General features: G+C 41.5%; 1 protein-coding gene and 1 long non-coding RNA gene across 3 annotated transcripts in view; both read left to right on the forward strand.

Annotated features, from left to right (window-relative positions):
• LOC139611872 (uncharacterized) overlaps positions 1-7589 on the forward strand; it is a 30674-nt gene extending 23085 nt beyond the window's left edge. Inside the window, exons 4-7 of one of the 2 annotated variants that reach the window (XR_011686370.1) lie at positions 1688-1774; positions 4352-4528; positions 4821-4898; positions 6014-7589. This is a non-coding gene — a long non-coding RNA (uncharacterized lncRNA). The remainder of the gene's footprint in view (positions 1-1687; positions 1775-4351; positions 4529-4820; positions 4899-6013) is intronic. The other variant, XR_011686369.1, reaches the window with a different exon arrangement.
• A 6422-nt stretch (positions 7590-14011) lies between these two features.
• gdnfa (glial cell derived neurotrophic factor a) lies at positions 14012-23595 on the forward strand. Its single transcript, XM_071465464.1, has 3 exons — positions 14012-15046; positions 15976-16206; positions 19347-23595. Exons 2-3 carry the CDS (start codon positions 16002-16004, stop codon positions 19904-19906), a joined length of 765 nt encoding a protein of 254 aa, XP_071321565.1. The 5' UTR covers positions 14012-15046; positions 15976-16001; the 3' UTR covers positions 19907-23595.
• Positions 23596-23635: the final 40 nt, after the last annotated feature.

Consider the following 23635-nt stretch of genomic DNA (forward strand, 5'->3'; position numbering starts at 1 on the left):
CATAAAGATATGGAAGCAGAGAAAAGGGGAAAAAAAAGCCTTTAATGAGCCATGACAGTGAGATGTCCAGTGGGTATTTGAACACTTAGAATGTCAGTGGATTGTTTTTGGCATCTGCGTCAGGCATTGTCTGGTGGAGAATGGGCTTGGGAACTCGCAAGCATTTAAGCTCCTTCCAGTTTACACTTGTTAGTTAATATAACAGTTTATTCCTAACCAGTGTTTACTATGTTTTACAAATTTTACAATGTACTAATTTCTTTGTCTTTACTTTCTCTTCTCCATCATATACTTGCCTGGGGCTAGTTTCCCCAGATTTGAAACATGCAAGCTGAGATTTACAAAATGGGATAATTTCCCTTCACATCAATTTTGAATTCAAAATTAATACCACAGTTACTCTGATTTGTGATTTGCATTTAAACTGTGCTCACAGGTCACTGAGTTCCTGATTGGTGTCAGGACTTCAATTCCATTCAAAGGTGACCTTTTCTGACTCCATCAGGTGACAAGTGGTAGATCAATGACTAGTCACCTTCACAGTTCGCTCTTGTTCATTTTATATTGATTATTTTTTCCATGTTATGTAAGTGTCTCAGCAGTGGCAACAGTGAGGCAGAGGGTGGTTAGAGGTACACTCTGAATCCAGGGCAGCCATTAGGAAAAAAGTATTATTTAATGGCACAGAGGATCAACTACTCACTTATATTAAAGGCTCCTGCAGACTTGTCTATATGGATTACTACAGATTTAGTTGTAGCTAGTGGCACAGCAACTCACAGGAATGAGAGATTATCAAGAAAGCCAACCTCGGTGACACAGTGAACAGTGTCAAAGGCCGCTAAAGAGCTTTACTGAGACATTAATGAATCATGGCTGTTGCTTCTTTACTCTATGACATTTACATTGAAGATCATATGGCTCATCAGAATTCTATGGTATATATTTCAACAATGCAGCTATGCAAACCACTTCATGATGAAAACACTTACATTAGGCTTAAAAATGGCCAGTTTTGTTGAAACCGGTCTAAAAGAGGTCCCTTCAGTCAGATGTAAGAATAACAATAATGATGTGGGAAAATATTCTGTATACTGTTCTGTATCAGCCGTTGACAAGACAAAATTTTCAGTCTGATACAATATGTTGAAGACTTGTAGTTATCATACCTGGAGGATATGTGTGGAGAAACTGAGGTGATGACAGCTCATCAGAGGTCGCCCCAGTAATGAATCATGATGCCAAACACTAAGCTTGCTTCACCTCACACTTTTGCAGTTCAGTCATTATTCCTTCATAGTTTAAAAGGGTTTTGGCACACCTTACTATTTCCTCTTGATGATACATTTGCTCCACATCCTCTTCCTCTTCCTGTTCTTTATTGCTGTGGTATTGTTTCATTCAGATTTATTTGTACCAAGGCCCCCCATGACCCCGCTGTACTTGCCGTTGTGTATGAGTGGCAATGGTAATACAGCAATAATATGCAGTGTACCTCATACTCCATTGTTCTGTACTATATGAATCTCCAAAACAGTGCGTGGCCTAGGACAGGCTTCTCTCTCTGTTCATGTTAGTTATTTAAATGACAGTACTGAGGCCGTACTATAAATAGAAACACACCTTACTCTTACTTGCTCTTTTCTCATTTTCATCCAACCATTTGCCATACTGCTTATCCTTCTAGGGTCGCAGGGCGGCTGGAGTCAATCCCAGCTGACACTGGGCAAGTGCAGGGCAGACCGTTGACAGGTCGCCAGTCTATCACAACCAGGTACGCTCACATTCACATCTATAGACCCACCATTTAACCTAATGTGCATGTCTCTGTATTGTATAGTGTTAACCACTGCACCACCTTACCACCACTTTGACTGATCATCAGCACATTTTAGAATTTTATTAGAAATCACACTGAAAAACTGATCAGTGTAGATTAAATTAAATTGTTGAATGTATGTAATGACATTTTACATTTTCATTTATGGTCACCTACTTTATTCTGACATTCGCTTGTAACCACCAGAGGGCGACATGCTGACTTTTCATCCTTAAGCATTAAAAATCATACACACCCCTTGCCAGAGTGGAACACTTAAACTATTACTCTGCTGCAGTGACAGCCATGTGGTTTTGGGTTGTCTCTCCCATTCACATGAACACAATATCTCTCACATGCATTCACTTGGATTTAAGGATGAAGCGTTCACAATGACCTCAAGTCTGCTCCATTCTTGTGAATGCAATATCTTAGGAATGCTTTGACAGAATTTCTTAAAATTTAGCTCAGTTTTATTTACTTTACTAAATGAATTTCACTCTAATTAATTAATTCAGTGAATTTAATTTATTTCACTTTATTTAACTCAATTTGACCAACTTAATTTGATTGAGAAAAGCTAATTTAATTAAGCTTATGTCAAAATACATGAACTCAGTTTTATTTATTTCATTTAATCAATTTCATTTAATTTTCAGTTAAACAGCACTTTAATTGAGTTATTAATTTAATTTAATAAATGTATTTACATTTAATTTAAATGATTACATTATTTTAATTAAATAAGTTTCACTCAATGTAACCCAGAAATTAACCCAGTTGAACCCACTCTATTTAATGTAATAGAGTAAAATTATTTTTAATTGAGTACATTTTATTTCATTTAAATTTTATTTGAACTTAACTTAACACACTCAGTTTAATTTGAGTACATTTAATTTAATTAATTTCATTCAACTTAATTCAACTCAATTAAACCAATACAAGTTAATTGAATTGGCTAAATTGTATTAAATTTAATTGATTACACCAAACTTAATTTAACTGAATCAAACCTACCCAAGTTGAGTTCATATCATTTAATGTAACTAATTACAAAAATAAATTAACTAAATTTTCCTTCTGATTTGATTAATTTCACTTTAATTTCATATTTCAATTCTATTTAATTTAATAGACCAAAATTCATCTAATTGAGTAAATCTAATTACATTTTTAAGGCCATTGTTGGCGTTTGTAAGTTCCATGCAAGTCATCTACTCTGTTTGCTTCTATAGCGAGCACCACATCTTTTCCCCCAAACATGGTACTGAAGACTTTGGCGAGTGTAATTGTGTATCATCACCGGATACAGATCATAGATCAAAAGATATTCATGGCACTGCAGTAAGAGATGATGCTCTCATATTGCATATAGAGTTTTGTTCTATTTTAAATATTTGAAAAATAAATTTAGTAAGTCTGCCTCATTGCTCGAGACAACCAGTATGCATTCCAATACTGTTAGCTGTGCTCTGACTTTGACCTGAACTTACTTGTGACCTTGAACAAGAGCCCAAAGGTTATGTACCCGGTTCAAATTAAGGACATAGTTATGCACTCACATGCATGGCCACTTATGTATTTGAATCTGTATCCAACCACATGTATGGTTTCATTTCAACTGCAAAGGAATGTCTGTGTGTTCTCTCATCTCTTCATGGTTTTTTGATTATATACAAGAGGATCAGAGTTCAGACATATTGCAGATATATTACCACTTGACTGATGATAAGAGTCATTGATGTCAGGATGTCACAATAAAGAGCAAGTGTATATGGAGCTGTATCACCACCTAGTGGATCTTGGGACACAGCACCTCCTGCAAATGTACAGTATTGTAGTGGAAGAGCAGTCGTAGGTGGTCTGAGGTGGGCCTCTCCAGTTGTAAATAGTGTTCTGACACGTGTGTGACCACTCCGGTGTCTGTGACCTCTCACCCCTGAATGCTTAGTTTTACCACCTGGGGGTGGACTGTTCTTGATCTCGTAGCACCTCCAGCAGGCTGGAGCACAGCTCTCTCTCACTCTCCCTGTAAAGAACCTCAAGGTCCACTTTATCATACAAAAGTATGTGCATGTGTGTGTGCATGGTCCTTTTTAGAAAAACAGCTCCATTACAAAGGTATTTGACGTGGAGGTCCTTGGCACTGTCTTACTCATTTCTGGGCTGCAAGTGGCTCATATTTCTAAGTGTTACTTTTATATCCTTGTTACAGAGTTTGTTTATATTATGAATACCTCAGTCAAAAGATGGTCATATTTAAACTTGACGTATATGCCACTCTTTGTAAATTATGTGTATTATGGTTTCCATTTGCTGAAACCTTTACAGTGTATCTGGTCAGCTGTTGTAACCTTCTACACAGTGCTAGTAAATGTGTAAATAGGACTCAACACAGTAAAACTAGCTTTAGCTATTGCTTATTTTGCACATCTGGGGTTTGTTATGATTAGATAGGGACTCTCTTCCACTCGGATCATCACACACTCTCTCTCCCTTTCTCTCTCTTTCTCCTGCATCGTGTGAAAGTGTCACAAAAGCTGTCATTGAAGCTATGAAATGTCTTGATGTCCTACATACAAGCGGAAGATTTAGTGTGTAGCTACGCTGAATGAGACAGATGGTGACAGACATTGGATGATATAACAACACGGTCCAGGTGGTGGTATTCAGTCCTCAGGTGTGTCTTTTCAAGATCTACATGAGGTATGATATCACCGTTGATGAGCTTCTTCATCTGCACCATCATCTTCCTCCTACATGGCAACTCAGACCTCCCACTCTATTCACTCTCACTGCCTTACCAACTAATGACCCTCTACACCCACCATAGCAATCATATACACCCCTTTGATCAGCTTCATCCCTCACTTTAGTATCGTTGAAAAAAAAAAGAAGATACAGCATTAACAATAGGCAAAACTGTGGCTCACTCCCACTGCCTAACTTACTCTCTTTTTCATTATCTGTCCTCTTTTGTCCCCTTGTCCACATGCAGTACAGAACAATACAGTGCAGGCGGACAGGGTGGAGGCTCATGACAGGACTGGTAACATGATGACACACCAAAGGCCAGGTGAGTAAAATCCCCCGCCACAGTGGGACATGTGTCACAGTCCAGCCACGTCGCCAACCTTTTTTGTGGTCTCGCGTCTCTCTCCTTTGGCTCCCTCCGCCTCCGGCCACAACGATAAAGCTCCCATCTGCTGTGGGGACCCGGCTCTGTCTCTCTCTGAAGTGATCCCTCACAGCAGTTTCCCCTTTGTCAGATATGCCGATCATGTTTCACTTTTGACACCTCTCTGTTTTACGCTTGTGACAGGTACCAAAGTTCTTCTGTTCTCCGAAGAAATGTATTGGAAATATGATCATCATCTCTTTCCAAAGCTTTGCCCCCTGCGCCCTTGTCCCCCTGGAGAAAACAGTGTTTTTTAAAGAGCAGAAAAACAGTTCTTAAGGAATGTATGAGTGTGTTGATCCTCAGTAAGAGCTGGATAATTGACCTCTCAGCTGACCTATAATATACCACAAAGCATGCAACACTGATCTGGCCAAACAGAAACTGAAATATTTTTTTTATTTTGCAACCTTTCATATTTACAGAACTCTATTATTTTCTGTTTTCACACACTCTGCTATATTGTGGAATTCACGTAGTATCTTTATTTGTAACTGTCTGCCCTCTATCTATCTATCTAGCTATCACCTGTCTGGCCATACATGTGTCCATATATCTGATCTATCTATCCGTCACATCCATTCATGACGCTGTTGTTCATCCATAGTGTTCTCAGCTGTTTCAGCGCGTCAACGTTGTTGCTGGTGATTCTGCACACAAACTCGCACATGCCAATTGTTAGTAACATGAACCGACTCAGCATCCTAACCTGCAGTCAGATCGCCTGTCACAGGTCAAAAAGACAGCTGTAGTGTTTTCAGGCTCGGCCTTAAACTGATAAAGTGTCTTGGAATGGGAGTGATGTGTGATATGAGGCCAGATTATCTTGTTACAGTCATTGTAAAGTTCATGTGTTGTCATGTGTCTCACCAACCTCTGAGTGGACTGGTTTCTCATCACTGCCTTTAGTTTACATTTCAGGAATCCAAAGTATGATGATATGATGTATGATTATTAAATTTACATTTAAATGTGTTTTATGAACTTGACTGAAAAAAACATTTTCTTTTTAGAGCCAAGACAAAAATACGCCTTGAAGCAATTCAACATCTGACACCTGAACCTTGATCTATGAACCCAAGTGTATGTCTCCAGATTCTTCAGCCATCAGTTTGACTCAAAACAACTCACGACAAGAGTCTGAAACTTTCTCTCCACCATGAATGACTCACTTTATTTGTTATAAATCATTCTTGACCTTGGAGCTACCTATCACCTTTGTGATTACCGAATAAACCTGACCTCTGTTATCTGATAAACATGATAACACACACGATTATCCCAGCATCCCTTTTCCTAATTGTGTGTTCGTAATCAGCAGTTCATACTCTACTGTGTTGCCAGTAATCCCTGTAAAATCGGACACACCTACAGAGGTTCACCACTGTGGCTAAATAGTGTACAGATTAATGTCAGGTTCTTAAAGGGGTTTGTCTTGGAGTCAAACAGGCATGTTTACTCTCTGTTTTAATAAGATACAATATCCACCAAGGTTAAAGTATGCTGTTTCATTAGATCATATCTGATGTTACATTACAGTGGATTCAATCTGGGATCCAAGGATCCACCTATACAACCAGTAGCTATGACTAATTTATTTGACCTTGGGAGGAATTTAACACTGCATGTCTACTTTCCCATAACCTCTACTCCCAACTGAACTGATTAGATTATCGTGGCATTACATCCAATTGTCTCCATGTAAGCTCTGTTCTGTTTGTTATTGTAAGCCACTTGTTATGTGCTATCCATGAAGCAAAGTTCAAGGTTTTTTCCTTCACCTTTCTTTTCATTACAAGACCAAGTGGGAAGTGTTTATCTGAGGTATGACGAGTAACAATATGTGCTAACTTTCCTGATACTCCAGTCTGTAAAGTGTTGAAGTGGTAATTTAATTAAATAGTAGTGAAATATGAAACACATATATGAAACACCACATCCTGTTTAGCATAATCATGAGTCATATTTCTCAGGGCTGGAGAAGTTCACCCCTCTTTCATCCACATCTGTCCGTAATGGATTTAGGCCGCCTGGCAGCACCAGGAGTTTATACATTTGAACATGGGTGGCCCTGGTTAAGAACCTGAACTTCTAACACTAGCGGTGTGACAGCCATGTTCTACACATGGAGGTGTTCATTTGTGTGAAGACAGCTTGCAGCACTGGAGTGTGTGTAACTTTGTGTGTGTGTTTGTAAACATTACAGTACAATGCAGGATTATAACCTTTGCCTGGAGTGCCGGAGTCAATCTGTTTAATGGAAACGGTTACATTAAAGCGGCACCTGACCACCTGTAACCAGATTGCAACGAGTTTGGAGAATAAGAATCCCAAACTCACTTATGCACAATTCATAAATTATGCTCAGCTATTGCAGTGTATTTCCAACCTGGATCTGTGGAAGAAGCATCTGGTTATTTCCAGTATATATAATGAAAAATGTCAATTTGTAACAATATTTGTGGTTGAGGTTGCAGTTTGTTATAGTGGTATAATTTTAAAATAAGCGCTCCTTAACATTGCCCTATTAATGCATAGAATCATTGTACAAAGAAGAATAAACAAAGGAAAGGCTGTGTATGAATCAGGTGTGAGCCTGTTTATCAACTGATTCATCTGAGAGCAAGAGTCTCTCATATTTACATTTCAAGCACTTCTCAAGGTGACTGCGGTACGTGATTTACATCAAAGTGACCACGTGGCCATGCTGCTCTGATCAACTGTCCAGTCTGCTGAGAGAGATATAATATCCTCTGGGTATTACTGACAGGGAGCATGATATGCATGTGCTTATGCCTGTGTGTGTGTGTGTGTGTGTGTGTGTGTGTGTGTGTGTGTCTGTGTGTGCGCGCCTTGGTGAGTGTGCACTGTGACTCACAGGTCCACATGTATGAGTGTGAATGTGTATGTGTGTCACAGTGTATTTATGCAAGCGACTGACATAAATACATCAAGGGGAACACACAGCTGTCCAGTGCCATGTTTCTCAGGGGTTAAGACCTGAAATGGACTGTGAGACTCTTTCTGTTGGGTCACTTCATTTAAAGTTCCCCTCAGTGAACCTGGCTCCCGCGGCGAGCCTGCGCCAGGCTGTCGTCTAGTGCTTTCTTCAATGATTGCGCAGCAGTGGAGGAAATATGGACTTAGCAAGTCTCACTGCACAGCCACCGGATGGCTGCAGTGAAAGGGACCTGCTCTGATCTCAACACATACCAGGCTGGATTAGAACAGGGAACCAGAGCAGAAACAGGATCCCACCCTCTCTGCTAACACTCTCTTACCCTGCCGCTCCTTCCCAAAGACATCCTCAACACTTCCTCCTCCAATTAGTGTGACCTTGTTACATTGGAGACAAGGAAGCTTTGTGAAAGTCAAGACCTTGCTTCATATGCACCACACTTTTAGCAGAGCTGTCCAGCGAGCAGCCTTCAAGGCTAGAGGTTGTAATCAAAATAGCTCAGTTCAAATCTGTAAACCAATCCAGATACACAAAACAAATGGACAACAAGCTACGTAATAGTGTCCCTTTCCCATGTAGCTTTTCATCTTTCCCAGCGGTTGTGATCAGCACTTAGCCAGCCGTGTTTGTTTAGTAACACGGTCCTAGAAGGCCCTGGCGGACGCTCTTTGAATGCTGAAAACTGTAAAGCCAGCATAGAGCTTGACACTGTGCCACCTTGGGGAGGAGTGCTGGTCCCCTCTTCGAAGAGGGGCTCCACTGACAGCTGCCGAAAGTCAGGGGTCAAAGTCACAGCAGGTAGATATCAGCGCTCAGGATTACAGGCTGTCGAGGGAAGGCAGTGAGGGATGATTCACGACTGAATTCAAATAATCGAGCAACACTATCAGTCTCACTGCAGGCACCCGTGCTGTGTTTATAGGCAAAGTTCTGCGTGTATGTTTGGGCATATGGCCCACCATCCAACACACAATACACACATACATTTCCCTCCTTTTTTTCAATGCATCTTTTGTCATGCAGACAGCTGAAGACAGGCACTCCTGGAGGTTTTCAGGATTTGGGCAGTAGCCAAGGTGTCCCGAGTGTATCTCAGAGAGTTCATCTATGTTTCCCACCTGTCCAGCCCTTCATACTCAGGGAAATATATTCCCCAAATCCAACATAAGTTATTTTTGAATCGTCAAAAAAAAGCCAGGAGTTGTATTATTATTAATTTTCACAGCACTCTCCTCCACTCGAAGGACCTTGAATTCATCATTTCCAGTGGTCCGTAGGACAGAGCTTACTGGATTCCCATTTGCTCATGGGGTGATAATTCACCCTTGACCAATAATAAGCTGTTCACACTGCATGCAGCTATAGCAGACTATGTATAGGCCAAACCCCCATGTAGCTTTTACACTCAGTGCAAAACAGTTCTTTTAACTTTATGACTTTTCAAATCAGACCATGAAGTTGAGCTGAGTTACTCTGCTGACATCAGTCTACCATCCACACTGTATGGAAGCAGAGCACCACAAAATGAACATAATGTAAATATATATAGTGAAATGGGTCTGAAAGGACATGTGGGGTTTTAAATGGCTCCCCCTACACTTTTAGTAACTGTGTCTGAGAGATTTAACCTTCCTTACTTCCTCCCTTCTATTTATAAGAGTGTCATAGTCCTGCTGCACTTTGATAGTACCAAGTGATCTCATTTACACACACTCGCACACACGCACAGTTACACACACACAGACATACTCATGCTAAGCACATATTTTTGCACGCATACAATCTATGTGTGAATGATGCCAACAAATACTAATACTAAAATGTTTGAGCAATGAGCGAAACAGATGGAAATACTGTACTGAGTGTCACAATGGCTGGGCATTTGGCAGCGGGCCATAGCTGAATTGTAGCATGTCCTAATGGATCAGCTGAAAGCTATGTGAATCCTTCAGTAGCCTATCTGCCCTGACTACTTGCGCTCTGTCCCTCAATCTCTGTGCCAAGGGTGATCCGGGGCTGGAGCCGGTGCCCACTGACAGCTGAGCTCACTCTGGCAGACAACCTGCACTTCTGATTGAGTAAATTTACATTCCACCACTGTCAAATACTAAAATCCTAAACAAAATCAACTATGTACAACACGGCACGAGCCCCCTTGCACTTTACTGGAACTGTTTGTTGTCTACCACATATACTTTATGCCCCTTCAGTGCAGTGTATCTGACTTGTTGTTTGCTTTCCTTTAAGTAAGAGTTCAGCGATATACTAGAAATATATCATGGGGGTCATGGTCTAATTTCACTCAGTAGCTACAATAACTACACAAAGTTCCTGCTGCTTTTTCAAAGGGAACTGTGCAGAGTGTTGGTGTTCACTAAACCAAAGTCATTTTCATTTTTCTAGGCCTTTTCATATGATGTGTGCTTTTGACAATGTATTATCCAGGTGGAGTTTTCTCAATACAAACATTGTCCTCTTTGGCCATGAGCAGCAATATGTTCATGGCAACATTATCCATGTACTGTACTGTATCACTCTGTACCAACTGGCCCAACATGTGCAAGCAAACTGTGTCCCACACCAACACCACCAACCTGCACTGTGCATGCTGCCTTAATGTGACCCAGTCATTGGCATGTCTGCACAGAAACATTAGCCTCAGAGGGGAGAGCGCAGCACGATCTGCTGCTGTTAGACATCCATTAATCTATTGTTGTAACTGGGCCTTAGTATTGAATGAGATTTTTCAACAAAACAGACCAGGAAACTACCGATTAAGTTGTATTCATCTTACTCATGTTCAAGTCGTGATTGTCGGTCAGAGTGGAATTTCACAACACCAATCATCCAAACCACTATAATGCTCTAAATTAATGTGTCAGTTGTTTGTCGTCTTTGTGCATTGTGCGCTGCAATTCATCAAAGAAGACATTAAGTTGGAATCAAACGTGTGAAACTGGCTGACAGATGTTACATGAAACAGTGACGCACAACATGAATGGGTTGCCAGTTGATATCATATCAATATGACTTTAAATACAATGAGTCAAGCAAAACAAGTCATTATCGAGGAATATAACACACATGGAGACGGGATACCCCAAAAACATCTGGAGAAAGAAAAACGATTAGCCAAGTGAGACATTTGCTTCATATTATGCTTCATATTATTTTTTATAATTCTATATTAAACTAAAACAGCTGCAGCGGTCTGGGATGTTTGTGTGAGTGTTGTTATATGGTCATATAAACTCTGCAGGGAGTCACTGTTATTTCTCTCTGTGGAGCCTCGACTTCAAAAATTGAGCTGACTGTCCCATCAGTGGCCCAAATAATGAAAAGAAAGGCCCTCTCTGCGAGGATGACGAGCCTCTTCCTCACACCCCACGTGGTGGTGATTCGGTCGGCTTACTCATGTTTCTCCTCCAAACAAATTAATATTTATTATAGTCACTCAAGTATTCAGCTCAGGGGACATATGACGCCTCTAGTCTGTGCAGCGCTTTCTCATAAAGGATGTCTCTAAGATTGGTCTATTTTGGGTGACCATTATCTTCACAGCTCTGTCTGTATGAGACAGAGGAGGGTCACAGAGGAATCCGTTGGTGACAGTGCTGCAGATATCAATAAACAATACGACCTCTGTCTGAGCAGGCTGTGTCCTACACCAGCCTGAGATGTCTTATGCACCGACATGTAAAAACATATGTGAAATCTGCTACTGTTAACCAGTCATTAACTTAATACATTTTATGATGCGCAACTAATTGTCATTAGAAAGAAACTGTCACGAGGACTGAGGAGAGTCACAGAAATCCAGCAAATATTCACATATGGAACCAGAACAGAAGCAGGAGCCCGTGAATTTGAAGTATTTTTGCCTTAAAAAAATTAAGTGATTATCAGTTAATTAATTGTTTCAGTAAAACAAACTTTGTGATATTCCTTTACAAATGCAATCAAAGTGATTTTCCATGGATGAGACCTACAGTAATAATAACACAGACTGAATAATATGGTTTTAATGTACAGTGGAATATAGTGAATGCAGTATAGTATATATGTATATATTATACAGTGCTGCTAGTATATATTGTATTCAAAATCTATGTATATATGTATATATAGTGATGCGTTCCATACGTAGCCTTAGATAGGTGCTGTATTATAATTATCTTATTAGAAATATTACATCTTTTCACATTCTAGTATATTTGATATATACACTAAATACTGTAGTTATTGTATAAGGGTTTGATAGATAAAACACATGAATAAGAAAGAATAGAACATGTGATGAGTGTAATTCTGTTCTGTATCAATTAGTTTTCAATGAAGGTGATATGAAGGTAAATTTGACACTGAACATAGCTGAGTACAGGAAATCCACATGACTCTGGATTTCTTGGTTGAACTTTAAATAACCTTGAAGAACCACACAGAGCTCTGACCACACCGGCTCTGCCTTCAAGTGACTCTGTCTTTTATTATAATCCACTTAATGCCCATTCACATAACATTCATGCATTTCAGCTTGTTTATATAAACACAGATTTCCTTTCACTTTTTCTCTTTACATGCTTATTCCCGTTCGGACTAATGGGAGCCTGGATGCTACCCCAGCATGCTCTGGCAGGGGAACGTCTGAGGTTGCAGAACAGTTTAATATTTTTGTTGAACCACATTTTAAAAAATTTTAATATATTTCAGTAGTACAAATAGGTTGAGTGATTGTGGTACAACCATAGCTGGACTGCTCTGTGTCCACTTTGTTGGTGCTTACCCTGAACTAGTGTGATGATTCAGCGATCTAGAGGGCAGGGAGAATTATGACTGCTGATGTGAAGGATCGCTGCAACACCTAAATCACAGGGACTGGGCTCAGTTTCAGTTGTGACAGAACAGCTCATGGACATTACATCTAAGTCATATCTCAATATCAGAGGTAAACAGTGGCTTCAGTCGGTGTGGAAAACTTAAATATGCCAAATGATTCTGTCGAGTTATGTCAATAATATGAAAATGAATATGAAAAATACCACCTGTGTACATTAGAGCATCTCTATTCCAAAACGTTTGTTATATAGTCCCAATGTAGAGTGGGAGAGGAATGACAGGAAACTGTAAAACACTCATCATTATTCAAATCAAATCTGTGTCATTGTGTAAAAATAATTAGGCTCTGTGAAATGAGGGACTAGGTTATCATCAAGTTCCAACGAAAACAAGTTATATGGATTGACAGGGGTGTATCCTGACAAAATAAAACATGAATAGTCGTCTATACAGTCAAACCCTGTGAGAACATGACAGGAAGGAATCCATACAATGAAGACTTGGCTCAGTGTCATGCAGACTCTTTAAGGATGGGTAGGGCATACAGAAAAGCTTGAAAGAAAACATGTATTGACAAGAAGTTTCAGGCCACGAGCAAACAAATATGAGCTTTAATAGCAGTGAATAACAGGCAAGTCAGTATGGATTTAACGTGTCAGTGCTGGGATTTCCATCCTTTTATTGAACAGCCATTATTTAGCAGCATTTCATGTGTTAAATTAAAACCAGAATTGCTTCTTGGGAAAGCAAGTGTTGAGTTGTTGGAGGGAGCCACTCTCTTCTGGCAGTGAAGGCTAAATGACTTTACTTCTTAAAGGACGTGGGTAACTTGTGGAATGAAGTTTTGCAGAAGATGAAAGGCGGGTGTAGCTTGTAAATCATGAAGGGTGATGGAAAGGCTTTCTCGGGTGCCACATCTTAGCTGCCTCCCAGTCCCGCTTTTGTGGTGTGTGTGTGTGTGTGCGTGTGTGTTGCGCTGTTGCCCCGGGCTCACCTTGACGTGAAACTGCTGATTGAATGACCAGATGATCCAAGTTGTGCATGAGCGTTTGTATGCAATGGCGCACGGTGCAAATGCCTACATATAGGCTAATACAGCAAATCAAAGTGTGCACTGCGCCATAAATAGCCGACTCGCCTTGCGCATTAACAAATATGTTCTAGTAAATAGCAAGTGAAGTGGGTCTCTTAAATTTGAGATGTGTGTAGCCATCGGATGGAACTTGACACCGGTGCGCACAGAGCGCGGAGATCAGGTTAGAAACATGCATCGCAACAGAACATCTCCAAATCGCATTCCGCATACTGAAATCTAATCCGAGGACATCAGGATGTGTGACATAATCCCCAAGACATCTGAAAACTGCGCTCCTCCAAACGGGGCTCCAGGGGTGGTTTGGAGGGATATGTGGACCTCTGTTATTCACTGTTTGCTCTTGCAGGGATCTATAAAAGAGGGGCGGACACCAACTGCCCCCAAACGTCAGAGCGCACTTAACTATAAATCTCTCCAAACAGCCCTCCGCGCCCGGTGCGGTGTTATGCGCAGACATCTGTCCTGCCTCAGTCCAGTATGAGGACAACGCGTGTGGAAACGCTTCGTGCTGCATAGACACTACCTGACCCGGAGAAAATGGAGAATAAATACCCTCATCTGTGTTGTTTACTGTGTCAAGATATTGTAAAATGTTGTCGACTATGATTTTCTAACGCGGTTCTGGATGTAGCGGCGCTTTTTACTGTTTTTGTCAAGAGGCAGACAAGAGCTTGTTGCACTCTGGGAAACAGATATTGCGCACCTTTTGCGCCTCGCTTATGCGCCGGAGACGCTGATGTCTTCATTGGACTCCTTTCAGTCGGAGATGGTGGATCTCTCTCGGATTTCCAACGTGGAAACGTAGCATCCAATTAATCAGCGACTGCAACTGTACCCCGTGAAGGCGCAGTGGCACTTGGTCGGCTCTCTTCAACACCTACCTTTGGACTCCAAAGTGTGGAGAGGCGCATGGTTTGGTCGGTGCGCTGGATCGGAGTATGTGAAAACGCACCTGGTGCGGTATTTCAGCTTTTGTTCTATTTGGACACAAACTGAATTTGAAATCGTTTCAAGGAAATTTTTTTTGGATCGTGGGTGTTTTCAACGATTTCTCGCATCTGAATCAGCTTGGGACACTAAATGAGTCGCGTTTTCTGTTTGGATTTTGACACTAACAGCCAAGCAAGTTTCAGGTCTGCATGGGCCATATTTAAGGTAAGGGAAGCACTGTCATTTTTTTTTTTTTTTAGAATTCATATCCTTAGATTATCTGTGCGCAAAAGACCCACACGCTCCTCTTTAGTTATTTTTCGTTGAAATAGCAAACCGAAATGAGAAATGCAACTTGTGCTTGTGTGAAGACAGTTGTTAGGACTTTTTGCATAGCATGTTTAGCCCAGTATTTATTCATGCATGGCTGTTTAGGTTTACTGCAGACTCAACATGCCATTAGACGGAGTCACGTAAGCTTTGGGGATCGCCATCTGGCCAACTCACACCATTATTTAGGCTATCGCTGCCAACACGCTTTGGTGCGTGCTTTAACCAACGCATTTTGTGTGTGTGTGTGTGTGTGTGTGTGTGTGAGACGCACCCTCCTGATATCACAACAACAGGAATGTATCATCTCATAATCCTGATAGGTCTGACCATCAGCAGAGAATAAATAAATAGCAGGCTGCGGGTTAATCACAAGTGTTTGTAATTTTAAAGGAATTTGGTACTTTTACGCACAAATTTACGCATGTTTTTGTTTGTTTTTTTGTGTTTGTTTTTTTGTTCTATATTTTGTGCGTATCTTGACATTATCAAGTGCATTAAAGGCTGTTTTCCCCATTATCGTTCCTTTAATCAAAACTCTGTGGTAGGTTTACTCTGATGTTCATACACACAGCAAACCCCACTGTGAGACAGAGACAAAATGTGAATCATAATCTCTTGACATGATGGCACATAGTTATTAATATAGACTGAGTCAGGGTAGGGCTGGCTACAACACTTTGCTGGCTTCATTATAAACAAAAGTTGGCCTGCATTCTGAGTGTGTTTAGATTTTTTTTTCTTTTATTGCCATTTTTTTTGTAGTTTGTTTGATGTCTCTATTTCAAACAAAATGTCACACTTTTTTTTTTTTTTTTTTGCAGCTTTCTTCATAGGAACTGAGTCTAAGATGAAGTTATGGGATGTTTTGGCCACGTGTTTGTTGCTCCTGAGCTCTGTTGCTACACGGCCTCTCTACCAAAACACTCAGCCAGCCAAGAGGACTTACTTCCCCAGAAGCTACAGTGATTCTGTGTCCCTGTCTGTGGAGGACGAAGAGCCAGCGTTCCAGCGTGAAGACCACAACCTGCAGGAGATCTCTATGGAGAATCAATGTAAGGCACACGGCATGTTTTGACAAAATCTTTTGTGATGTACAAATACCGTGATAGTCATTTGAATGGTGGATAATTGGCCTACATGGAGGTTACGTTATAGATCTGTGCTGCTTGTGCAAACACCATTAAACAACATGCAAGTGACCATTCAAATGCAAAGGGAGAAGTGGAATCTGACATCTTTTCCTCTCATTTGCATCTGTGTGATTTGAGTAGTGGGCAGCACATACAGCTCATGCTTTAGGTTGCTTTTTAAACCGGGGGCAATTCAGACATGAATCTTATACAGCTGGTTTGCTGGCCAAGTAATTTGGCCTTTCTTGAGTAATTACACTTGAGAAACAGCATGTAAAGTGATATCCAGTGGGCTGAGCCACCAGTGGAGAGTCCTACATTGATAAGGCTCTCAGACAGGCAGGTTATCAGATGGAAGATCTTAATTTGTGTTTTATTGCTGCTGTGGGTTACATCATACTGATGTCAAAACAAGCCAGCAACATGAATAGAAGTATGAATGGTTCCAATTCCAAGCAGAGGTCACTCTCACCTTTTTTCCCCTCCTCCTTTTGTTTATGTTCACCTGTGCCTCTCTGCGGCTCAGAGACCCGTCTGGCCAAAAGTCAGAAATCATGGCATGTTTTAGAGATGGCAGTGTGAACCAGGTCCCAGGAATTTTCAAGGCAGAGGCCTGACAACGCCGGAAAGTTTGAGGCATCAAGCGAGAGTTCTGTGTTTATGTTCATTTTAACAGCAACAGTGGGCAGGAATTTATTTTGTTTGGATCAATGTGACACTGTATCATCTTCACACAGATGTAAACGCTGCCAAGAACTAGATAAGGAATGGAACATTTAGACAAATGTTTGTGCTGCCACCTCATATTCTGTTTGGACCATGGTGACATCACTGATCTGCTGTGTAACCCAAGACAGTTAACTATGCACTAACAGTGTAAACAACACTGTAGCCCCAAGAGGGGATTGATCTTTGGTTTTTGCACGTAAAGTCAGAAAACGACGGGGGGGTTCTACAACAACAGTTGCACAAGTGGACTCTGATATGGTAATATTTGGGCGAACAATCGTGCTGGTGAGAAATAAATATGAACTCTGCGAAATGATGGCACAACGTGCATCATGAATCACTCCATTTCCTGCCACCAGTCCAGTCTGTCAGCAGGTGCACACTGTAGCCACCCTGCCTGTCAGTTGACATACAATAGGAGGTGTCTAAATCAAAGGGCAGGTGTGTCTAAACAGATTGGCCCTGGCTCACCTGATACACAAGCGGCGGCCCACTCAGCTGTGGAGCGCAGGCAGATCAGATGGCCTGTTCTTCTGCCCTGCCAGAGGAGCAGGTAGGAGGGGAGAGTTAGGTGACACTGCAATAGAGAGGCCGCGTTAACCACAACACCACCTGCCAGACATCGCACCCTGCCGCTCCGACTCCACGACACACACGCAACATGACGACACGCAGCCATGCACTCACACACGCATGCAGGCAATGTAATTCGAGTTGGGGCAATTGATTCATTTCAGAACAATATGTCTTCATGATCTTCATACATAGTTTATCATTGCCAGACCTGCAGGCGTTGGAGTAGGAGCAGCGCGTCTTTGTAATAGAATCAACGTGTAACAAAGGAGGGTCCAAGGCTTTCAGTCAGCCCTTCGTCGCTCCTCGTAGCAGATGGTGGAGAGCTGTGCTGGTGCATGTTTTGAGTTTAAAGCCGAATACAGTCTGCTCCACCTAAATGACTCAAAGTGTATGATTTCTTTTTATCTGGCCTTTGAAATCTCTGCATTCTAAAATTAGATCCATCAAACATTTGACTGGAAAACAATGTCCCACTGCATTTCTCTTGGTGGTTTAATTGGTCTGTGCCTCCCGGATCAATGCAGGAAACTGCTGCATGAAAGTCCTGAAAAACCTTTAATGACTCTATGAGATGGATGAAGGCAGCAATGTGTGTTGAAATGCTGGTCATGTTATCAATGCAAAACCCACATCCCATCACTACAGATGTAGATATTTCCTGTCTTTCTGGCTAGAGCAAATCTCAAAATGGACTTGACAACACCCTCTGACCTTCAGCCTCCAACTCATCCTCCCAAGAGCCATCCCAGAGGGAGTGAAGGCAGGGCACCTGCACGTCCATACGAACAACTCTGGACTCCTCTCCGCATTCCTCCGCCTGACACTAATCTATAAATCAGCATGCACCGTTTCTGATCTGCACATTTCTCAGTATTTATTGGCATTGTCTGCATTTGTGCTGGCAGACAGACCATGAGCATGTACAGTCAACAACAATGTGTATCATTCTTTTCTGTACAAATGGTACCTCGGTCTAAGTGGTTTGTTGAACTGAATTGGCAGAAGTGCATTTATTGAGTTCTGTGTGTGTGTATTTAAAGGAGCATTTTGGGAAACACACTCATTCACTTTCTGGCAGAGAGTTAGATGAAAAGATCGATACCACTGTCTTATCTGTCAGTGAAATATATGGATGAGCAGTTTCCAGACAAGCAAGAGACAGAAAGTTACTGCTCCAAGCCAAGAAACAGTCCGCCACATAACCGTCTGTAAATGGCAAGTTGTTGTTTTTGCACTCTTTAGAGGTGTTGGTAGGTGGAAATCTTTTTTTTTCCCTCACCATTAGACAGAACTAGGCCAACTGTTTGTATTTGTATACCTTACATATTTATCCACCCATAAATAAAATGACATGATTTTGCCACCTTCATAAGGAACTTAAATGTATATGTACATGTTTAGTTTTTCTTTAGCTGAGACTTGTGCAGTGTTTTCATACCATTCTTTTTTTCCCCCCACATGGACTTTTAAAGTTTTGTCACTGTACAAGCGTGTAAAGCACAAGGGCAAAATTATATTATAGTATCCAGCTCTGTGGAGAGCAAAGGCGCTTCTTGTTGACGCACCACCATCTTCACAGCTTTATCTTATCTGCGCGTAGAGTGTATCCTTTGAAAGCAGTAAATGTTAGATCAGCATGTTGCTGAGTGTGGTCTAGGTGTCATTTCAGAAAGTGTCCATGTCAGTGGTGACGTTATTATTTTCATACCATCTTTTTTTTTTTGAATCTGTGAATCTGTTCCTTCTGTGTCTTCCAGATGACATCACAGGTCCCTATCCAGATCAGTTTGATGATGTAATGGACTTTATCGAGGCTACCATTGGCAGACTCCGGAGATCGTCAGAGCCCAATGGGGGCTCCAGGGGACGGAGGGAGCAGAGACAGAGGGGAGCAGCAAACACAGGAGGCACGAGAGGCGAGGGGAGAGGACATGGCGACAGGAGGCGGGGTCGGGGGCGAGGGGGAAGCCGGGGCGGTAAAGGAGGCCGAGGCGAGAAGGGGAGGGAGAGGATATCGGTGCAGAGTCGAGGCTGCTTGCTGAAGGAGGTCCATCTCAACGTGACGGACTTGGGGCTGGGCTACCAGACTAAAGAGGAGCTGATCTTCCGGTACTGCAGCGGCCCCTGCGTGGAGGCGGAGACCAACTATGACAAGATCCTGAACAACCTCACCCACAACAAGAAGCTGGACAAGGACACGCCCTCTCGCACCTGCTGTCGACCAATCGCATTCGACGATGACTTATCTTTCTTGGATGACAATGTGGTGTATCACACACTGAAGAAGCATTCTGCCAGGAAGTGTGGCTGTGTCTGAGGAGGTCACATGGACGTGACAAAATGACGGACATCATCCGGCAACAGTGAACTAAGGATCACCTTTACATGCTGGTACTGCAAAGGGAGGGATCGCTGTTGGAAATGGGCATATGAGGTCAAAGGGGAAGCGTACCGTCAGTAGACTGTACATTTAACTTTGACAGGTCACACTCAATCCTCCAGAGCCTTTGACCAGTATTTGACGGTTCACTCAGACACATGCAGCAAGTGTGCAGCAATTGGCGGAAGAATCAATACTGTTACACTTCAATTTACGCAAACCTGTCTAAAAAGGTGAGAGTGAAGAAAAACTTTTGTCGGCTTGTTTTTTTTCTGGAAGAATTCATTTTCCCAGGAACATCACTTTTTCCATAGCTGGCTCCTAAGAGTGCAGACGAACGCAGAGATTTGAGGAGTATATTCAGCTGCGGTCTAAATCACTTCCACTGCATAGTCTGGTCGTTGACATTTACATTCAGAGCCAAGTGATGAGAAATACCATACCGGGGTTCAGCAAAGACATCTACGTAAAATCCAATCATATATATATATATATATATACGTATATATATATAAAGACACGTGTGTGTAAGAGGTATATTTATTAAGATGGAATTAACTTATTGTTATTTATTTCAATCCATTTTATGAAAGACATTGTCGTTTTTCTTATTTATTTAAAAGCTTTGTTTGTCCTGGATGGTGCCAAAGTGAAGCATTTTCTCATGCAAAATCTTACGAGGCGATCCACAACTGCTCTACACTCACACACACACATCCTAAATATGCTTAATGGCTTCACTTAGATTCCAGGATTTCTCAGTTCATGAGTCCAAGAAAAAAAAACAAAAAAAAAAAACAAAAAAAAAAAAAAACATCTTTAGCTATCAAGTCAAGGGACTGTAGAAAGAGACACAGTGGAGGGGACCAATAGAAGATTTTTTCGATAGAAGTGATCTGTTATTTTGGAGTGTTTTGAGGGACGGCAGGGTCGATTTGTTTTTTGGCAATTCACCTCATTTTCATTAATGTGACCACGCTAAGTCAGGGGACTTCAGATGTTGCTCTCTCCTCACAGCACCTGGGTACAGACTGATCCAGCTATGACAGCATTTTTACTGTATGTTTACAAGGAAGCAAATGACTATTTGCTGCTGTTTATTTTCAAAGCTATTTTCAAATTAGTAATCCAGAAGAGTTTTAATGTCACTCCAAACAGGAGCCGTCATGTCTTTTGAGTTGAAATCTAAAAGAGAGTAGATGTCTCTCTGAGGATCTGTAGGTGCCTTTGAGGATCTATCCTTTGAGTCACAGAGCGCAGAAGCTGCTAGAATACCTGCCTATCAGTGAACGTTACCCGAAACCTCACTCTGGCCTTGCACCAAGTCTGAGCAAAGGCTTTGCAGTGGTTACTGTCCCAATAGGCTTTAAAGTTCACGGGACTGCCTGTGTTTCTGTCTGGGCTCTGACAGACGGGTCTTGCTCCTTGAAAGGGGATTTGAAAGTGATCCTCTAACATGAGTCTTAACCAAATATCCCCGCTGGCAAAGGCATTTTGGTGAAGGCAGTTTAAGGAAGATCTCGCTACTGTAGCGGCTGTCATCAGGAAGCCGAAGGAAATATCTGAGACTAGACGTTTCAACAAAAGACGATGGGTTGGCTCAGCACGCTTGCTACGTGTAATAACTTGTTTCGCCATGTTTATTCCCGAACTATAGCAGGAGCATATATACAGGAAAACAGGAGGCTCTTTGAAAGCATGTTGCTGTGCCCATCGAGACCCTTCGAGGGGATCGTTTTAAGTGGAACAAAGAGAGCCCACGGGTAGGTCTTGATGTTCGCACGGATTAGGGACCAAGGTATCTGTGCCCACCCAGCAGCAAGCAAGCCAGCTTTACTGTGTAATCCCTTTGCACACAGAACAAATCCACTGCATCAAGCTGAATTTAGGCCAAACACTACACAGAGAGGAAAAAAAAAAACTCTAGCTTTTATCACAGCATACCTCATCAATTGGATCATCTTCCCCTTTAACAACTGATTTGTGCATAAGCCTTTCCAGATGAGAATGTGCAGTTCGGAGACTTCCCAGAAGCCTCAGAGCGCCTTGCCACTCCTCAGTACCATACATTAAAGTGTGTAAACTGTGACCACTTGCCCTCTCATCCTCATGACTGTTTGCTCAACTGTTCCTTGGCAATTAGTCCTCCAGTTTTGATGCAAAGGTAAACGAGCAAAAGGTAAAGATGCGAAGGAATCCTCAGTGTTAATATTAGAAGAAAGGATTGCATTTGTTTTCACTCCTTATTGTGTTAACACCTCTGTGAAAGGAAAAAAAAAAAAAAACCTGTCATGTCGTCTCACTTGTTTTGTGTTACAGAACCAAAGCTCTCGGCAAACTTTATTTTTGTACAATATTCATTTTATAACTTTTTACAGAATTAAACTTGTTTCTATTAAACGAGCGTGTCTCCTGGTATTCTGCCATGTACAATATCCACCGGTGCCAGATGGTGCTAATTTGCCCGGGATGTGTTTACACAAGCATCACGTATAAAAAAGAAAAATTTGGGTGAAATGGAGGATTGTGAAGATGGTTTGAAAGATGGCCTCGACCGTGTGGCGTCCCCTCCTGTTCTGCATTCCTGAACACCAGCCCAGGGTCGTACAGTAAACAAAAGCGAGCAGTAAAGCGCCACTGAGCTGTAAATCAAAGCGCTCCAGAATGTTTCCACTGTGCAAAGAAGATATGTAAATGCAGAGGTGCAGACAGTGAGCCATTAAGCAGGAGCTCAAGGTGAGTTAGCCGAGGTGCTACAAGAGCTGATTCTGGGTTCATTTGAGTTCATTTGCAAGGCCTCAGAATACTGACCACTGAAATGATGCAGCAATATTTCATTTTTGAAGCTGTGAATATACTTTGCGCAAATTGTTCCATCCATCCGTTTGTGTGACCCAAAGGATGAGTGTCATGATATTGTATATTTTTTTTACTGTCAAAAAGTTCCATGACAACGAAAAACACAATCTTACTGTGTAGCCAAAGCCAGATATATAGTATCTTATTTCTCTGCACCATAGACCATCAAAAAACTTTACAGGAGTTACAGTGAAAGCGCTTTGTTTTGGTATTCAGAAAATAATAGAATATAGCCAGGCTTATCCTCTAACTGTGACTTAGATACAACTTTTAAATGATTTGAGTGGCACAAAATCTAGCTCTCATCTGCTGTGTATTAGAGACAGACAGATCATCAGGGGTACTGTAAGTGAGAAAATATTTATTCCAATTTGGGTGAACTGACCCTTTAATAGGTCTGTGCTGCATCTTAAAATTGGGGAACCTGGAGGTCAGCTTCTGCTTTCCTCATGCCAACTGATTCATCACTTGGTGATGAAGAAGAGCATGACATCAGTTCCTCCCCAACAAAGCCAATCTCCTCTCCAGTTTCGCTGCTCTTTAAAACATCACTCAGTATTTTAGTCCTCCCATATTTCTTGTCCTGGTATTTCTTTGTCTCATGGTGATTTTATGGCTACAGTGTGTTTTCCAGGACACTGAGACATTGAGTTGTCTGCTTGTAATTTTGGTTGGTGAGGAATGACAGAAGATTGTTCTACAGTTTCACCCACTGTAAGTCACTGAGTGTAAACATCAGCTAAATGACAGATATGGAGTGTTTAGACTTCCCATGTCTTTACAATAGAAGGTAAAATCAGATATCAG

The sequence above is a fragment of the Trachinotus anak genome, unplaced genomic scaffold (genome assembly GCF_046630095.1).
Source record: "Trachinotus anak isolate AG129_WGS33_773 ecotype Australia unplaced genomic scaffold, CSIRO_AGI_Tana_v1 ptg000028l, whole genome shotgun sequence".
Classification (NCBI taxonomy): Eukaryota; Metazoa; Chordata; class Actinopteri; order Carangiformes; family Carangidae; genus Trachinotus; species Trachinotus anak.